The sequence below is a fragment of the Podarcis liolepis genome, assembly GCF_965112155.1.
Source record: "Podarcis liolepis genome assembly, chromosome: 5".
Taxonomy (NCBI): Eukaryota; Metazoa; Chordata; class Lepidosauria; order Squamata; family Lacertidae; genus Podarcis; species Podarcis liolepis.
Window position 1 is genome coordinate 69,205,289 of NC_139556.1, and position 20,715 is coordinate 69,226,003.

The 20,715-nt window shown below is 42.3% G+C and overlaps 1 protein-coding gene across 1 annotated transcript in view; it reads right to left on the minus strand.

Moving 5' to 3' along the window:
• Nucleotides 1-301: 301 nt before the first annotated feature.
• LOC310708304 (vertebrate ancient opsin-like) overlaps nucleotides 302-20,715 on the minus strand; it is a 100,439-nt gene continuing 80,025 nt past the window's right edge. The window contains exon 4 of the mRNA XM_083506537.1: nucleotides 302-3,401. Within this exon, the coding sequence (XP_083362663.1) occupies nucleotides 3,141-3,401 (261 nt within the window). The 3' untranslated portion in view covers nucleotides 302-3,140. The remainder of the gene's footprint in view (nucleotides 3,402-20,715) is intronic.

The following is a 20,715-nucleotide window of genomic DNA, read 5'->3' on the forward strand; positions in this document are numbered from 1 at the left end:
CCACATTGGACAAAAGATTCCTGCATTCCAGGTGGTTGGACTGTTTTCCGACTACAGTTCCCATCATCCCTGACCACTGGTCTTGCTAGCTAGGGATGATGGGAGTTGTAGTCCAAAAACAGCTGGAGACCCAAGGCTGGGAAACACTGAACTAGATGACCCTCATTGTCCCTTCCAACTCTTCTATAATTCTGTATGACATCCCATGTGAAATTTTTAAACATGGCCTTGGAAATTTGACTCATGTGGGCTCCCTGCCTGATTTTGAATCCTGATTTTCCAGGGTTCTATACCCTGGAACCTACCCAATCTCATCTGCAGAAGTCCAGCCCTCAATAGGGGAAGAGTTATGGGATAATGTGGGTGATATGACAGAAGGAGAAGGGACAAGGAGGGGGAGTGGGGAAAGAATGCCTGGATAGGGCCATACAAGGCCCATCATTAGTTTCAGACTATGCGAGGGATCCAAGGAACTTGTGCCTCCTAGTACAGAGATTTACGCTCGTGTAATGGAACCTTTCCCACTCTCCTTTCCCTGCCCTCCCCAAATCTGTTTGGGGGGTTTGGGGAACCCCCAACACATATTTGTGTGGCACATGGGGGAGGAAGGGGAATTTTGTTGCACAAGAGTAAATATTTGCACTAAGGGAACAATAGACTCAGTGCTACTTTGGATACAAGCCTGTCCCATCATCCTTTGACAACGGACTCCACAGATTGTGAGCAACTGCATCTTTGTTCTCTGACATTCTCACAGCCTTTCTGTTTGGCTTTTATTATACCGAGACTCAATGTTATAAAGTTATGCTCCTCATAATCTAGTGCTTATGGGACTGAGGTTTGTCCCTTTCAACTCTAAAATTATTCATTCTGGGGGAGAGAGAATTGATGGACCTGAAACCCACAAGGCAGGTTTCATCCAGACGCATTCTATTGTGAAATAGACTAGGGCTTCTCCCACAGACTGTCATTGTTAGACTATTTTCCTTTAAATGAGGAGAAAATGTCAAGAGACTTCTTCTGGAAGGGAACATGTCTTCCTTTCCCCTCATTACTGAGAAGATGATGTCATCAAACTGTTTGTGAAGAAACTGCCGGTGTAGCAGGGGTAGATAAGCAGCACTCAGTTGAGCTATGCCTTTATCTCAGTGTTTTTGCTCTTGCCCTAGACTATCTTGTGGGAGAATACTGGATCATGGACTAAGTGCTGGAATGGTTTAATCCTGTACCTTCACCTATAAGGTATAAAATCCCTGTAAGTCTCCAGTGACCTCCTTCCAAAAAACCCCCAAACCTGAGTAAGCACTGTATCCCAAAACCTTGAACACTTGGATTTTTCAAGTACACATAACAATATAGTCATCGTATATACGAATACATTGTGAGGAATAGGATGGTGACGTTGCCAATTCAATGCATGATTATTTTCATGTGGGATTTTGAATTTTTTACAACAAATAAAATGTCTGCTATAAATAAATAAATGATAGCTTCCACGATTATTTAATTTCTTTAGCCTAAAGAGTGTTCGGGATGCACTATCAATAAATAACTGATTCAGAGAACCAAATTATTCTTTCATTCTAAAGAACATTATTCTTTTATTCTAATGTAACCATTAATTTGCCATTACCTTAAGAAACCAATTACAACCCTTACGTACATTACCTCATGATGGATCTTGAAAGAGATAGCGAAATCTATTTGTGTCTAATTCAACTTTCTGTCTTCTGGAGATATCCAATATTCCCCAGTCAAGGGATAGCCATGTGTTCTGCTTTTATTTCAGTTGAATTACAACCAATTGTCCATTGCTGATTTGAAGCCATTTGACATTCATAAACCCGAGAATGTAAATTGTTAGAAAAGTTTCTGTGGTTTGAAAGGACCCATCAATTTTTACCATTGTTGGTTATGCTTTCAAATGTGCAAATTGAACCATTTCAGTATAATTTTTAGTGTAAGGATTTTAATTTGGTACACATGAAGAATTTGATAGTTGTATCTACATATATACACTGAGGTCTGGGAAAAGGTAAAAAATGAAAATGAAATGAAATGTACTGTCCTTTCCTAGGGAAAAAAAACGTTTTTAGGAAACCATTCTTGTTTCTTTAAGCTGACTCTGTAATTCTCCTTTCTTAATTGGAGTTGTTCAAATTTCCTAACCTACTTTCTTATCAGAATTATAGGGTTTTAGTTATTTTGCATTAGCCAGCTGAGAGAGAAAAAAGAAACTTTTAACCCAAACCCTGTATGTTGAGCTTAGATATGAATTGGTTACAAAATATCCAGCACTGTGTGCAACACTTTCAAAATTCTATTGTAGTTTTGAGGTGAAATATAATTAAAAACTGTCTGGGGGAAAATGGGAAATTATTGCGTGCTCTGGCCAATGCTGATAGTTCATGCTAGGAGGGATGATTCGTAGTTGCAATATAGTAAGTAACAAAAAGAAAAATTAACTTCTCCCCATATCCAATATGAACCTTGATTGCACGATGTTAAATTGAAACTTCCACTTAGGTGGTCACAGATGACACAAGACCGTCAGTCCCTCTGCTTTAACAGTGGCCAACCATTTTGGCAAGGCCGGTAGTGCCAAAAGTCCAGTAAGACATAATGGCTCTCCATGCACAATGCCTATAGGTATCTCCATATGAATTGAGTTGGTTTTCCCTGTAACCTGCTTAGCTAGAAAGTGGGCAGCATTCTTGAGCAAAAAGTGGGACTGACCGATGCCAGGAGGCAAAGCCAGAAGGTCTCCTGTGCTGTGCGCACATGCACATTACTATTATTTTTTATTAGATTTATATACTACCCTTCAGCATAAGACGTTGGGGCAGTTCACATGCTTATGTTGTAGATTGACCATGTTTTGAGCATGGTTAAAATCTAGAGCATTTTCTCCTCTAGAAGAAAGAGTTTACCATACTATTTTCAGCATTCGGACTCTCCAAACACAGAATTAATACTTCAGTACCTCGAAGATCGAGTATTACCTTTCTGAGGGACACATAACATGCTGTCTGTGCCCCGGAGAGAGAAACCAATTTATGTTCATTAGGCACTCCCCAAGTCCTGCTCCTCTTCAGTTCTACCTGCTTCTCAGTCTGAAAGGGCAAAGAGTTTGCTTCCTCTCAAGCACTGTAATGAGCTACAAGCAACACTGTTTGTTTTGGCTTGGGGCCATTGAGGGCTGTGGGTTCCGGATTCTGGAGGCTGACAGTTGCTTCTGGGTGTTCTGAGGACGGCTGTCCGGCTGAAGCAGCGACAAACGTGAAGTTATTGTCCTGTCTTGGGACAGTGCAGCACATTCGAGTAGACCTCAAGGAGCCTTTGTTGCTGGAAAGGCCTGATTTCCTGTCACATTTCAGGAGAGAGCAAAAGCACCTGTAAAACTGAAAGACAAAGACAGGCGTTAAATAGAAATCTGCTGTGTGGTTGATTTATTTCAGTGAAACCTGACTCTATCCTTGTAGTAATGCAGAGTAACCGAGTTAAATATTGTCTCTAGTTATTAGGGGTTGGAGATAAGACTCCATGCATTAGCTTGTCCTTAATTGTAGTTACTTTCTTTTTCCTATGCAGTTGCAAGTTAGCCTGTTATTTAATAAACAGCCTCTTGTTATGAGCCTACAGAATCCGCCCCCCCCCAAATCTCTTCAAATTTCCATAAATAATTTTTTTTTATGCAAGCCTTTGAAGGTGGGCAATTCAAAACTGAACTTACAGCCAATACTGTGCATGCTTCCTTGGAAGTAAGTCCCATGGAATTCAGTGGGATTTGCTCCCTAGTAAGTGTGCTTGGGATTATTGCTTGAGATTATGTGCTAACAAAAACCTGTTGGCTGGGATCCAAAGAACTGCTTGGAGCAGGAGCAAAGAGTGGAGTGTTTGTTCGTTTTCTCTTTGTACAGTTCACCACAGCTCCGTATTTATTTATTCAAATTTTGAATTTTACCCCACCTTTCTGTTTAAAATGTTCAAGGCCTTTGTAAAACAATTAAACTTAACAGCAAATAAAAGGGATAAAACAGCAAATAAACCTGCTCAGACTAAAAAGGCAGGGAAATGAAAATTTTAACAGATCAACAGGCACATGCTGAAAAGGGGAAAGTGTGCTCACACAGTGATGGAAAGCCAGAGGAGAGAGAGAGAGAGAGAGAGAGAGAGAGAGAGAGAGAGAGAGAGAGAGACCTCTGCTTTACAATGTGAATAAGGACCTCCAGATGTTGCTTGATTATATTTTCCATCATGCTTGTCTTTTGCCTTATGCTGGCTGGGGCTAATGAGAGCTAGAGTCCCACAATCTCTGGAGGGTCCTAAATTCCCAACCCCTACTTTATTTTCTTGCATCTCTTTATTCCAGTTCAGCTTCTGAAAAATATTTCCATCTTATTGAACAACAGTCCTGCCTTGACTCCCTTCGCTGAGCCCTTAACATTAGTTACAATCATATGCTCTGTCTTATTTCCTAATTAGTATAAATGCATGTACTGCAAGGAGATGTAATCTCACGGGGCACATTGATGCATCTGAATTATTTGAAGGCATTAAAGAAGCCACTGGGTGAATTCCACATGGAACTACTTCAAGGTCACCACCATATTTTAAAGGAAGTCCTACTGCTCATTTTACAAATTTGGGCTAAAAGAGGCCATGGCTCAATTCTCAGTCTTCAGTAAAGTGCATTAAACTTGGAATTAGAGGACAAAACCAAGTGCACACTAATGATTTTAAGCTACATTGCCATCACTTACATCTGGTCCTCCTAAATTACCACTACCAATGATTACAAGGTCAGGTAGAAGTCAGAGACTGTAGCAACAAACCAGAAAACCGATTGAGCAACTCAAAAAATAAAATACAGGAAAGTAAGTGCATACTTCTGTATGTGTGATCAAACTCAGTCTTCAACACTGAAGGCTATGTTAGAGGAACCAGTTTCATTTTTCAACTGCATAATGGCATGTAGGAATGTTGAATTTGCCACTAAGTGCTACTATCTACATTGCTTGGAAGTAAGTGGCAAATCTCTCATTGTTTGCAATGGTCTCTCATGTTATTTATCTGAAGTAGTTTTACCCTGCTGTTCAGCTGACAAGGTTCCCAGAGTGGCTTACATAAGATCAATAACAAAGAAGACAGTCCCTGCCCTTGAGCTTGTAATCTAAAAGGCATGACATAAAAGGAAAAAGGGAGGATGTGGGAAGATAACAACAAGCAAACTCTTATTCTTAAAGTTACAGAGTTCTTAAAATGAGCCACTTCAATGGAAACAATTGAGGGAGGGAGAGGAGGAGCCCATGAGAGTGGGCCCTGCTTCCAATCTTTCCTTCTGCTGTAGTCTGATGGAATGATTGCACTTAGAAAACTTATCTTGTCTGTTTTTAAGTACACGTTGTGCAATAATCAAAGGCCTTGAGATAGTGAAATTCAGAGATGGGACTGATGGGGACAGGACGAATATTCCATCAAAAGCCTTAAAATCATTGGTATTTTGTAGATCTTAGGGAAAGCTATAATAATAATAATAATAATAATAATAATAATAATAATAATAATAATTTATTTGTACTCTGCCCATCTGGCTGGGTTTCCCCAGCTACTCTGGGTGACTTCCACAAAGACCAAAAATACACTAAGATGTCACACATTAAAAACTTCCCTGAACAGGGCTGCCTTAAGATGTCTTCTGAATGTCAGGTAGTTGTTTATCTCTTTGACATCTGATGGGAGGGCATTCCACAGGGCAGGCGCCACTACCGAGAAGGCCCTCTGCCTGGTTCCCTGTAGCTTTGCTTCTTGCAATGAGGGAATCGCCAGAAGGCCCTCGGCACTGGACCTCAGCGTCTTGGCAGAACGATGGGGGTGGAGATGCTCCTTCAGGTATACAACAAGCTATGGCAAGGTGACAATGTGAAGGATGGCATACACCAGGGGTGGCCAACTCCCAAGAAACTGCAATCTACTCACAGAGTTAAAGCCCTCTGTGAGGGGGGTTCAGGGCAAAAATGTTAAGCTTTTCTAGGGGAGCCAAAGTTGCTGAGCTTCTTTAGAGGGAGCCGGTGATCTACCGGTGATCTACCACAGACGTCCAGTGATCTACCGGTAGATCATGATCTATGTGTTGGACGTGCCTAGCATATACTAACTGTGAGGGCCTTGGGTTGAGCCAGGGTGCAGATGTCTGTAGGTTTAAGAAAGTGTATGAATGGATATTTGTGAGTCTGTAAGGGAAGGGTAGCAACCCATTGGCTTCCTGTCACATATCATCTGTTTGCACAAGAAATACAATGCTGTATCTAATAGCAATAAGCTTTCATAAACATCTAGGGTTGTGAATACCTAAGGCTGTGTGAACTTGTGATGTTACACTTGTATCACCAGAATATTCTTGCAAGAAATGAAACAAAAAAGCCCTCTGGCATTTCAGTCATGCTAAACTAATTTCTATTCCTCTTAATGAGATACAAAAGATGAATCCAGACAACAGAAGACTAGTCCTACAGCCTTCTATTGACAGTCATCACAAGGTGTTGATACTGTATGGCCAAAACAATACATAATTTTAAATGCACCCTTCTCCCCCTTCTGCAATAAAAGCAGGAATTCCGAAACTTGTCATGGTCCTCCCTGCTCAGCCAGTCACAGATTTGGAGCAAGGGAAGACACTATATAGTAGTTGTTGATACAATTCTCCCAAAACAATCTGGATAAGCAGCTTGGAAGACTTACAAAGTCCTGGTAAACCAAAAGCCACTGAGGAGTGGGGAGAGGGGACACTGCTAGATATCTGAGGCTATTCAAAGCTCTTTGAGCTGCTAGGAGGTTCACCTAAGGTGGTCACTTATGCACTGCCAAAAAGGAGAGAATGCACCCAAAAAGAGAACACAAGAGGCTACAGATTTGCAGAAAATATGCACTTGTTGATTTATATGCACAGATGCATTTATATGCATTTATATGCACAGATGCAAATTTTAAAATAATTGCTAAAATTATTTAGAATTGCTAAAATTATTTAGAAATGAAATACATCATCTTACCACAGTGGGGAACTTTAGGATCAGGAGACCTGTGTGTGCCTGCTGTCCAGGTGTCAGCTTCTAAGCCCCTGCTCTGTATTCTTAAGGTTCCTTACCTTTAAACTGACTTGAAGAGTAGAACATATGAACTTCCTAGGTTCACTAAGAAAAATGTTGAGCACTGAATGAGATGGAGGCTCCAAGTAAAAGCACAGTTTAAGAGGCCCTCCTCAACTAGGAAAAAGGAGGCCCTCCTCAGCTGAGACTCAAGATTCAGAACCTCCACCAGAACATAATGCCTGAATTTAGGTTTAGCAACTGTTGGAGCAAGATGTAGGGCTGAGAGCATTGCAGACTGTGTCCAAACTGCTTCTCTGTATTGCTACCTACCTGGTTCTTCAATACCCCTCACATACCCAGTACATCATCTGATTTGTTGCTTGCACTGACCTAATTCCTCAGTGATCAAGGTGGAGTACAAAGGACTCTAGTTCTGTCTGCCAAGCTTTTTGGTTTTGGCATACAGTGGTACCTCGGTTTAAGAACAGCCCTGTTTACAAACGATTCGGTATACAAACTCCACAAAACCGGAAGTAGTGTTCCGGTTAGCAAACTTCACCTCGGTTTACGAACGGAAGCCGAACGCTGGAAGGGAACAGGAAGAATTCAAAACCGGCAGACCAGAAATTCACGGAAGACTAGAGTAAATTTACGGACTATTTGAAAAGTATTTGTGAAGACCAGACGACGTTTGTAGGTTTACAAGAAGTTCTGTGAGGAGTATTATTGGAAGTATTGCAAAAATAGACAAAGGAAAGGATAATTTGTTAAGAGATTTAAAGGCAATATAAAGTTAAGAAATGTATAAGAAGTGGATAAAACGGTGGATTATCAGAGATGCTGATGGAAGTCTAAAAAGATTGTATAAGTGATAAGTTTCGTGGTACATTTTATAATTTATATGTTAAAATCAATAAAAATTATTATTATTATTTTTAAAAAAAGGAAGGGCACCGGCGGCGGGAGGCCTCAGTTTAAGAAAGGCTTTGGTTTAAGAACGGACTTCTGGAATGGATTAAGTTTGTAAACCAAGGTACCACTGTATATGTTCAACATAATGTAGATGTTCAACATCTCACAGGCCCTCTGTGGCTGGGCAGGATAAACATCTGGCCATTGGGTCAAATTGCTCTTAGTTTGCTATTTTCATTTGTTCACTGCAGAGTAGGCAGAGGAGAAATTTAGATACAATGAAAAGTTGAACTGGATGTTACAGGATGACCACATCCCCCCTCCCAAATGTAAGCTGCATATCTAGTTTCAGTGCCCCAGACATAAAGCATATGACTTCGCCTGTGGCCGGTTTTTATTTTTTGCACAGTTAAGACATCCACTGTTAGTATTTTTTTAACAAAACTTACACAGGACAGCTACATGCCTGCAGGGTATTCCTTAGCTGCCCTGAAGCCTTTTGCTTCTTTCTCCATAGATGAATGGATGTTTACATCACATTTCCTGGAAATATGTCATACTAGAAGCTTTTCCACCCGGCAAGTAATTACTATAGAACAGAGCATTACCTGTAACAGGAATGTAGATTCCCTGGGAAACCATTGCAACATAATTTGGGTTTTCTTGCTAAATGAGCTTTTGCTCCACAGCTCAAGCAGAGGATTATGGATCCTTTATACTGCTGACTAGTGCCATGCTTGGCTAAATACGAGTATTGATTTTGGGTGCTTCAGTGAGCTCCAAGCTGGAGAATGGGTGATTTATAGGAATTAGATTCTATAAGAAAGTGATGTCCACTCTGAATGTTTTGGAACACTGTTACCGTTATTTTATTTATTTTTTTTGTAGAATTTACGTTGCAACATGGTGAAACTGTAATCTGTTTTTCCATGACTGCTTTTCAGGGAGCACAAGAGTGTGAAGAAAACTGGCAAGGTTGCCTGCACAGAGCTCCCTTTAGAAGGAAAAAGGAAACAGATAAAAAAATACTCCAGTTCATCTGTTTGGTGGAAAGGTAGCAGCAGCGACGGGCCGAATCTGGTCCCTGCTCTCCCATCTGAACAGTCTGAAATTCCTGAGATTGTTAGCTGCTGTATCAGAGAAAGGAACCTCTGTGCACACAGCTTCTAGCATAATAAAGACTAGAAAGCCAAGTGGAATTGTGCCTGCAGAAGTCTGCAACATACCAAATGCAGTCAAAGCGCACTGGGAAAACTTTTTTCTTCAAATCAGATTTCACCATGACATAGGATATACCATAACAGTCCACTCAGAAGTAAATCCTATTGACTTCAAAGATATGTTCTGCAGTGTACGTGCATATAAGATGATTGCAGCCTAATAGGTATGTCTTGTTAAAAGGTGGTCCTATTTAGTTCAAAGACAGTATCCCCACAGGCTTATCTGCTCAGAAGTAAATCACATTTCGTTCAAAGACACTTCCTCCCAGGTAAAGTGTAGAGCTGTAGACTGAATATAAATCTACTGTATATTTTGGAAACTGGTCCATCTGTTTGTTCTCTCTGCATTCAAATGTCTCTTGAGATAGTAGCTGGGGAAACCCAGCTGAATGGGTGGGGTATAAATAAATTATTATTATTATTATTACTACTACTACTACTACTACTACTACTACTACTACTACTACTTGGCACAAGGGTTTCAGAGGCAGAGAAGCCAGTTTTTGTCTACATTTGGATACCAGGTGCCATTTTGAATCAAGATAGTGGACCAAAATTTTCCAAATTGCCCCTATTTGGATGCCTCTGAAGATATTGTTGCCCAAGCTGGCATGATGGTACCTGAGATTTAGGAGCACGGTTTGGTCTGTATTTGGATAGTGATGGATGCCATTTTGAAGCAAAATGGTGTGGTGAAACATTCTAAACTGTGCCAATTTGGACGCCTCTGGAAATGCTACCATTCCAGTTTGGCGTGACAGTGCTTGGGCTCAAGGAGTGTGTTTTTTGTCTATGTTTTGACATCATTGGACACCATTTTGAAGCAAGATGGTGGATGCAACCATTCCAAATTGCTGATTTGGACACCTTTGAAGATAACAGTGCCCAATTCCCCACAATGGTTCCTGAGATGGGTTTTGGTCTATGTTTGGATTTCTTTACTACAAGTATGCAAGCTTTCACAATTTCCCATTTGAAATTAAGTGAAGTCCATAAAAAATAAAATTCAGCACCAAATTTCCCAACACCATTTTTGGTTTGGGTGTTATAGTTTCATGACCTAGATATGATTTTATTGGAGGGTGGCAGAACTTATTCCATCACGCCTTTCAGAAGTGGAAATGACATTTTGCGACCTTCACGGTTACTTTTGCAGTATCAAAAAATCATAAGCAGTTCTGATCTAGAAAAGCAATTTTCTGCTTCCTCTCTATATAATAGGATGAACTGTAATGGTGAGGTTTTGTGAAACAATGACAGGGAACGTCAGTTCAGCAGCAGAAAATCAGGTATCTGGGGAAGATTTTGCAACCCGTTTTTAGCTCAAAAAACCAGGCCCAACTCCTCCATTATTCGTGATTAGGGCAAACCTTGGTTTACACAAATAGACGTGCCCCTTCATATGTAGCTCAAGTATTGGAATTCAAACCCTGGGAATCATTGACGTAGATCAGCATAAAGATCCTGATGGCTATGAGCCAACAGATCTCTGGATAACCAAGGGCCACTTCCCCTTGTCACGTGGTTTTTTATTTATTTCACTTCCCACGAAACATCCCAAGGTTTTTTTTTAACAATAAAAACATCAGCGAGAAAATGTGTATAGATACAAAGTAAAAAGTGGGATTTAAAAGAATTTCCCCTTTAAAGGCCTTTTGGAAGGGGAAGGCCTTCAATCAGTGCTCATCCTTGTCTGATAGATGAGAATACCAAATAGTAGATGTCACCACACTCTGGATTTTTATGTAAGGATGACTGGGCTAGTTAGGGTTACTGGAGTCTTATACCCCCATCTGCCCAAACAAATAAAATAAAAGGAGAAATAAAGGTATGAGATATGGGGGCGGTGCTCAAGTCAACCACCCCCCTTAAAATGCCCCTTGCTCAAATCACTTGGACTAACATTCATTGAAAAATCCCCCTATTTCTCACCCACTTCCTTCAAGTGGATTCTGTGTTCCAGGTGTTGCTCTTAACTTGGACGACTTGCTCATTGTTTGAAAGCTAAGCAGTACCATGAGGATAAAACAGTCGGATCCGCCCTGTGGATGTACTCCATTGTCTATAGACAATAGATCCCACAAGGCAATGCACAAAAATGAACAGCTTCTGCATTCTCTTTCAGAAGGCAATTGTTGGCTTTTGTAGCTACTCATTAATTCTCGCCTGTGCTGTCCTTTGGCAGCGTTCCTTACCGCTCTCATGAATGCACTCTGACATGCAAATCAAGTATTCATTGTTGCTAATTGTGCCACTGATGTGACTCTAGCTTTTATTTCTTGGCTCTGGTGTGAAAGGGTTGTTTTAGATCATATCCTATCCGACGAGTCATCATAATGGGAGACCAGCTCTTCTGAAATGGTCTACCTTTCAGTAGCAACCTGCCCTCACATGAAGAGACAAAACTCTAATATGATTTGGTGTTGATCCTTAAACCCCCTTATTTCAAGAAATCCCCAACAGCTGTTTACAATAATATAGTCATTCCAGCGAAGCAAAATAAGAGATAGCATCACATGCAAAACCAAGCAATTGAAAACAGTTTATAAATCAGAACTTTACAGAACTGGCAGAGCAGAAAACAGTTATTAATGCCTAGACAATTACAAAGTAGGTTCCAACTGAACCTCCCAAGATAGGAAGCTGCCTAACACCAAGTTGGACCATTGCTTCACCTATCTTAGTATTGTCTGCATAAACTGCCAGTAGGGCTACAGCAGGGATCAGCAACCTTTTTCAGCAGGGGGCCGGTCCACTGTCCCTCAGGCCTTGTGGGGGGCAGAACTATATTTTGGAGAGAGAAAAATGAATGAATTCCTATGCCCCACAAATAACCCAGAGATGCATTTTAAATAAAAGGACACATTCTACTCATGTAAAAACACGCTGATTCCCGGACCATTCGCGGCCCAGATTTAGAAGGTGATTGGGCCGGATCCAGCCCCTGGGCCTTAGTTTGCCTATCCATGGTCTACAGGATGTGGAGCTGTTAGGGTTAAACCTGGATCCTTCTATATTCAAAGATGTTCTCCCTTTGAACTATGGTTCTTCCCCACCCCTGGGAAGATGGTAGCTTTATAATTGTATGGCTTAGGGGTCAATTTTGGTGACTGCTTACCTTCATGCCAGCCTTGATTCAGAACCACCAGCTATGTCTGTGCAACCATAAAAAGGTAAGGTAAAAGGACCCCTGACCATTAGGTCCAGTCATGGCCAACTCTGGGGTTGCGGCACTCATCTCACTTTATTGGCCAAGGGAGCCAGCATACAGCTTCCAGGTCATGTGGCCAGCATGACTAAGCCACTTCTGGTGAACCAGAGCAGCACACGGAAACACCATTTACCTTCTCACCGGAGCAGTACCTATTTATCTACTTGCACTTTGAGGTGCTTTCGAACTGCTAGGTTAGCAAGAGCAGGGACCGAACAACGGGAGCTCACCCTGTCGTGGGGATTCGAACCGCCGACCTTCTGATCGGCAAGTCCTAGGCTCTGTGGTTTAACCCACAGCACCACCCGCGTCCCATATGACTAGTAATAGCAGCCTTTCAGAATGGGGTTGCAACTCAGATTGCTAGCTACAGTTGCCACACAAGCTTTGGTAGAATCAGCAGGTAGAACTCTCTTCATTTAAGAGCAGAATATGTGGAAATAAAGCACACTTACAGTGTCCTTAGCGAAAGTAAGTTTATGGAAATGGCCAGTTCTTATGTGCGGATGTTTGTGAATTTAAGATTTTCAATTTTTTAAAAGGTGAGTTATCACTGTAAATCCTTTGAATTATGCAGTGTATCGGGGATTTGCATGTTCAGTGAGGCATCTTCTCTGTGTGTCATGTACTTCATGCCTAAAGCATTCGCCCACCTTAACTTAAATATTGCCTCTAAAGACATCAACAAGCATTCCCCCCACCCCCACAAACCCTCAAAACTAAATCATGCCCTCGATTCTTCATCAAGGACATTTCAGAACAAAGAGCACTTGACACCTTCCTTGTTCTCTAAATTTCTTTAGCAGAATTCCATGTCAAGGACACTAGTGGGCAGTATAAACTTTTGAAATAAAATAAAGATATTAAGTCTTTTTTTTATCCCACCTTTCAGCAGAAAACTTCCAAGACAGCAAAAAACCAAAACTGAAATATAGTAAAACAATAAGAACAACAACAAAAAAGAACAAAAGAATACAAGAAGTAAATAGTAATGGCAGAATTTTGAACTCCGGGAAGCACCACACATAGAATTGTAATGTTTGAGGGTAACCTCCTGTAGTCCAACCCCCTGCAATGCAGGAATCTCAGCTAGATCATACACGACAGATGGCCATCCAATCCCAGCTTAAAAACCTCCAAGGAAAGAGAGTCCACCATCTCTCATAGGAGTCTGTTACAAAAATTGAACCATGGACAGCACCTGCCTTTATGACAGGAACTGAGGAGCTTTTACAGCCCCTTCCCTTCTGAGGAAGCTTCCGAGGGCCACATGCCAGAGGTGAAAGTGGGTGAAACAATCCATGTAAAATTTATCTTTGCACACTAGGCTGGTTTCCTCTCTCTCTCTTTCTCTCTTTCTCCTCTCCATCCTCCTCCATCCAGAGAAGCAGGAGGCATTATCAGAGTTTGGGGACTCATTCTCACACTCAGGGTGTGACCAGTGAATAGCAGCTGCCTGGAAATAGTGGGGCGAATGTGTGATCTCTCTCTCTCTCTTCCCATGTCTCCCTGCCACAGTCTGTTACACACACACATACAGAGAGAGAAAGAGAGAAAAGAGAGAGGTCTTTTTGTTTGTTTTTTGAGGAACAAGATCATGCAGATACTCCCAAACACTCTATAATTACAATGACATTTTTTTCCAAAAAATAAATAAATGAAGCTTTGTCTCATTTTAAATTTAAGCTTCCATCTCAAGACTCAAGCCAAAAACTACATATTTTGCTGTGTTACCAAATAGCATGTCTATTTGTTTTAATTCACCTCCCTCCCCAAGAATAACCTGTAGCTCAAAAGATATTTTCTAAAGGAAACTTGTCAAGTGAAACTTGTGAGACATAACTTTTTTTAAAAAAAATGAAAATGCCTTTGTTCAAAAGGAAGTTTATTTGGGGGGTTGGGGAGGGTGGCTAAGCTGTCTTAGCAGATATCAGCAAGATATTTCACAAGCAATTATCTGATTCATAGGCCTCTTATTCCAACCTGTAAAATGGAAAGCACAGGCCTTTGAAGATAAAAGGCCTAAGAACTGGAGTGCCCACTCTCGCCTTGTTGCTTTGGCAGGCAAAGCTTACTGTTGTGGCATGTTGTCTTTCAATTACACTGAAAGTATTTCTGCTCCAAACAAATCAGTTGCTGAAATTGAAGCACATCTGGGCTCTGTTGGGAGACAATAGAGGGGAAATGTTGGTCGGTGGAGAAATCCACAACATTTGGGGTTTGATTTTATGTACTTGAAGATTGCCTGAGCCAGTTGCAGATGGTGCTCAAGCAGACTAGTGGCAAAGCTTTATGAGGATGCAGCAAGTCAGATAGCGGTTGCTTAGATGAATATGGTATAAACCAATCTGATACAGTTTGGTGATATAGCACTATATAATTTTTTTAATAAATAAATGAAAAGCCTAAAAATAAACTGGAGGAAGGAAGCTGAGTCATTTATTTCCTGTGAAGAAAACAATGCACCCAACAATTAAGAAAAACAGAACTTAATGAAAGAAAACTCAATGGAACTGGACAAAACGTGTGTGGTTAGTTCACAGTGGTGACAAATATCCAAATACTTTGTAGCCAGTTAGCGTTATTTTCAGTGCTCAGGCAAAGTTAGCTCAACACAACTACTGATGGCAAGCAGCAACTCTTTTCGGCTGTGCCTGACCCAAGTGGTTGAAAAAAAATGAAGTAAACTGCATTGGACTTGTTTGAAAGCCAACAGCAGGCAGAGACCAATCTGTTTTTGTTTGAGCCTTTGCATGTTTATATAGATGCTAAGTCCCACTTATTTAACTGCTAGAGGGGCATCTGTGTTACTCTCCTGCCCTTAATACTGTAAATCAGTAGTTCCTAATTTGCTAATTACTGCAGACCCTTCTCCCCCCCCCCCCCGTTTTTCAAAAGCCAAGCTATGGACTCCCTACTTTTGAAAATTTTGATATCGGTTGTTTTTGTTACGTGAATGCTGCCACGGACCCCCTGGGTGGGTTATGCGGATCTGGGGTCCTCAAACCACCAACTGGGAACCATGGTTGTAAACAAACAAACAAATCTACCGTATTTTTCGCTCTATAACACGCACCCGACCATAACATGCACATAGTTTTTAGAGGAGGAAAACAAGAGAAAAAAATATTCTAAACGAAACAGCGGATGTATGATTTTTGTGGTTCATGCTGTGGCCACAGACATGTGATCTGACGGTGAGTTTGGGGTAGCCCAGTGCAAAAATCCTGAGGATCCATGTGGATCCATGCTTTGTAACCACGTTTTTGCACCACTGTGGCCCCAGGCAACAGTGGGTGTGTGATTTTTTGGCTGCAAGCTGTAGCCATGGACATGCTATGTGATCTGATGGTGAATTTGGGGTGACCCAGTGCAAAAATCCTAAGGATCCATGTGGATCTGTGCTTTGTAACCATGTTTTAAGTGGGGAGGGAAGGAAAAGCACTCAAGGGACAAGGAACACGCGTGGGGTGGGTGGAGAAGGATGCTGTTAATAATGCAGAAGAGGGGTTTAAGGGGAGAAGGCCCCTCTCCTCTCCCGCTTTGCTCCTTCAAAGCAAGCAGGCTCTCTGTCCCTCTCTCCTCCCCACTCAGTGGCTCTTCTCCCGCTTTGCTGTTTCAAAGTGAGCAAAGTGAGCCACGGAGGAGGGAAGGAAGGGGAACCATGGATCCTCTGCTCACGACTGCAGCAGATCCCCCCGCCACCCGTAGGCATTCGCTGCATAACACGCACAGACATTTCCCCTTACTTTCTAGGAGGAAAAAAGTGAGTGTTATGGTGCAAAAAATACGGTATGTTTATCTTGGTGGGGGGACCCTGTAGGCACCAGAGAAGGCCTCTTTAGGCACACGTGCCCCCACAGCCATCATATTGGTGACTCCCTGTTTATGCAATGAGAAATTTGTCATTTCAACAACATTTCATGTGATTTTTCTAACAGTGCAACATTATCTATCTCACACATGATATAAAACAAAGCAAACGCTGAATTTCAGAAAATGTTGGTGAAACCGGGATATTTTAAACACATTTTATTACTGAGGAGGCAGCTGAGCGTGTACATGTTTTCTGTTTGCAAATAGTTACAAATCACTTCTGAAGAAATTAATTGTTGTAACAGTCTCTTACTTACCTTGGACTTCCCTCCTGGACTTCCCTGTGATGCTGCTGGCTTCGTCTTTCAATGCAGTAAGTCTTCTGTAGTGGGAATGTTACCTTGAATCTGCACAGCATTTTTAGTCTTCAACTCGCCTCAACTCACAGTTTCCATATAACGGGCTGGGAGGAATTGAAGACTGAAAATGACATACAGGGCAATCAAACGCCACTTTTTCTGAGAGGCAAGAGTCCTGAGATTGATGTCTGCTGTGTATGATTACCTGAAATTTTCATGGGAAGAAACCATGATAAAGACCATAGGGGAGAGATTTGTTTGTACAGAGAAAATATTTTAGAAAGCTCCTTCCTGGTTCTGTTGGAATTTGCAGTTTATTTTGATGGCTTTTACATATCCTTTCTTTTTGGTTAAGAAAGTAAATGCTTTCACACAGTGGCAAACCATCAACATTTCACCTAAAGAGAAACAGGAATTAATTATCATTCCCAAACATTTCACCTAAAGAGAAACAGGAATTAATTATCATTCCCAAACATGCACATGATGTCCACCACATGGTGCGTGAATTTGATTTGCATTGCACAAGGCAACTGCCTTGCTTGACTGTCCTGCTTGAAGATAAAAAAAAAAGATTGCTTCTGATTTAATGGAGCAATACAGGTAGCAAAGCTTAAACAATAAAAGTAAAAAATCTGACAGAAAAGAATGTAATGAGAGGGTCAAATAGAGAGGTACTTATACACTACTAACTGACATAACTTTCCACCCTGAGTTCTGATACATACTTTCAAACATTTAAATCCATAATGCCAATCCTTTGGATCCAGTAGGTTAATGCAGTGTTTCCCAACCTTTTTTGGGCAAAGGCACACTTGTTTCATGAAAAAAATCTCGAGGCACACCACCATTACAGCCCCGTGACGTCAGCGCGCAGCGTCACGCCGGGAGGTACGCACGAAAGTGTAAGTTTCATTTTTCCCCTCCCCCTTGCCTTCCTTCTGTGCCAACCGCCAAAAAGCCAAGAATCGCGGGACCGCCGGCGGAGGGGGGGAGGGCGAGCGGAGGCAGCGGCGAGCCCCGTTCCTCCCCATCCGCCCCATTCCGTGCAAGGAGCACGAACAGGTGTGAGAAGGGGGTCAGACCTGCGGGTCGGCGCCGGGGAACCTCCAAGCTTTGGGGGTGGGGGGGAGGAGGCAGCAAAGCGAGGCAGGAAGGAGAGCGCGGCTTGGCGAAGTACTCGGCAGCGAAGGCCAGCAGGTCCGGCGGCCGGTGCCACAGCACCTCCACCGTGTAGCCCTGCAGCAGCTCAGTCAGACCCGGCGGGATCTCAATGCTCATCTTGTAGCCGAGGCGCGCGGGAGACTCAACGGACGGGCCCGGGAGAGAGAGAGAGAGACACGACGGAGAGAGAGCGGGAGTCCCTGCTCGCCGCCGCTACAACTACTGTGGCGGTTGGTCGTGGTCGTCGCCGCCGCCGCCCACCTCTATCTATCTCTCCCCCTCAGCTTTCTACACGGGCCTGGAGCCAGAGGTGGGGGGTGGCCGCCGCCGCTTTCTCCGCCTCCACGTCCTGCCTCCTCCTCCTCGAGCCCTCCGTCAGCCCTGAGGGAACCGCCGCGCTCGCGCCGCCGCTCTCTGACACGCGAGAAAGAGAAAGGAACGGAGCGGCGGGGTAGTCGGGGGAAGGAGGGGCCGGAACGGAAGCGCGAGGCGAGCTGCGCATGCCCAGCAGGAAGCGGCGGAGAGCGCCACAGAGAGAGAGAGAGAAGCAAGGGAGGGCGGGGAGTGGGCGGGAACACGCTTCATGCGTCACAATAACGGACAAGGGGCGCTCGAGGGATAGATTAGGACCTAATTTGACTTTTACAAAAAAAAAAAATCTTTTTAATTTTTCCCACGGCACACCAGGCAACATCTCGCGGCACACTAGTGTGCCGCGGAACAGTGGTTGGGAAACACTGGGTTAATGAGTAGCTTGGTGATGTTGGTCCATTTCCTTCTGTTGCACCAAACATAAACCAAACAGTTGTAAAGATATAACTCAATGGCTTGAAATGAGAAACCTGGTTTTCTGCTACAAGAGCAAGTCTTGGACCAGTACGGAATCCCCTTCCTGTTGCACTCAGAAGGAGCAGAAGTTTTCGGCTTTAAACAAATGATAGTTCTGCATGATGCCCAAACTCAGGGAGTGTGGTTTCTTTAAACCTATGGTTAGTGAAAACAAGCAAAGATCTGAAACCATGGTTTGAGCCTAACTTGCTCTCACCAAGCATACAGCGGCATATCAAGACATTTTCCTGTCTGGGGCAGAGCAGCAAATAGTGCCCAGTTCCCACAGTTGAGGTCTGTAGAACCTAAGGCTGGTCAAATTATTTTGCCACTTGAGGCAGAAAATATGTATGCCTATTCCCCTCTCTGGTAGGAGGTAAATAAATAATAAATATTTGTTGCCTTTAATGATATGCAGAGTTAGCTGCATGACCAATGGTACAGCCAACCGAGAATTCGGACAGTCTAACACATGCATAACAAAATATTAACTTATATCACTTTTTATTCTGATTTAGTTTTCTTCTGTGTAGCTTCCTCACTAGGTGTATTTTAGAAAACAAGAAGTGAACATCTAATTGTGCAATCCTGCACATATCTACTACGCAGTATAAATCCCATCAATTTCAACAAAGTAACAGGCAATAGGATTGCAGTGGAAAGCAAATGACTTGCAATACTAGGAATGAGAAATGTTTCCTCAGTGACACAAGAGTGAAATGAAACAGCAGTCTAGCATTTCCGACATCTCTTAGAGAAGAGAAACTCTGCATGTGTCTTCCTTTTGGTTTTTAAGAAAGCCACAGCCCAGCCCTTTAGCACGCAAGTGTCTGAACTGTTTAATACCACACATCCCACAGGTCAGGATGCAACAGTTCTACATCACAGAGATAAAGAGACAGTACCAATAAGGCAGATTTTTCTGGCTTATTTTTAGAAAGGCACTGGTGTTTGTGTTTGTCCTTTCCTGAAATAAGCACCGCGTACAACCTTCAAATGAGTTATATTCATACCCGTACACAAGGTTAGTAAATACAATAATTACCTGCATTCTATAAGACTATTCAAATGAGTAGAAGCAGAAGCAATTCAATTAGTCTAATCTTTCCATATTTCTGTAGAAATCATTCCTAGGTGGTAGCTTTCCAGTGTGGTAACCTACTTAATTCCATGTGTTTCATTATTGCGTTTCAAGTGTTTACAAAGGGCAAGGATATAACTCAGTAGACGAGCACAGGCTTTGAATGTAAATAGTTCTAGGGTCAATTAAAGCAGGAGATGATGAGGAAGAGCTCTCGGTCTGACATGCTGAAGAGCTGCTGATGGTCAGAGTAGACGATAGTGGGCCAGACGGACAAATAGTCTGACCTGGTTTAAGGCTGTTTCCATTTGTAACTACATCTTGTCATTTACACACTAAAATTAAAACAAGGAGCCTTGGGGCACCTGAAGGACCAACACATTTATTATGGCACAAACTTTCATGGACTACAGACCACTTCATCAGAAACATTTAGTGCTATCCTGATATATAACTATCCCATCGGCTACATTCATTATTATTACAGGCTGGGGGCACTCTATCCCAGAGATAGCTAATGTAACAATGGAATCCAGTGACCATCAGCATCAGCCAGTATGGCAATGCTCAGGGATGATAGGATTTGTAGTCAAACAGCACCAAGAGAGCACCATGTTGGCTACCCCTGCTCTAACCCTTGACATTTCTATGTTGAAAAGCCTACAAACCTTCTGTTGAAAATGTAAGCAGGAAACCAGTTTAATTTTATACTAGAAGTACCAATAAGGACTGTGGTAGTTTGTGACCCTAATCTTTTTCTATGAAGTTATTGGGAGCTGCCTATATGAGATCAGGCTTTTCCCACCATACAGCCTAGACTGTGGTGCTCTAGAGTCTCAGACATTGGCCTTCTCCATTGCTTACTGCCAGATCAGAGACCCTGGTCCTTTGTATTTACTTGTTACTGAACATAAACCCCAAGGCTGATCCCTGACACAAATTAGGTCCTGGTCATCACAGCACTCAATATTCAAAATGGGGCACTAGTTGTAGTTCAGCAGTCAATTCAGCAACTTGGATGAAGAACATGGCT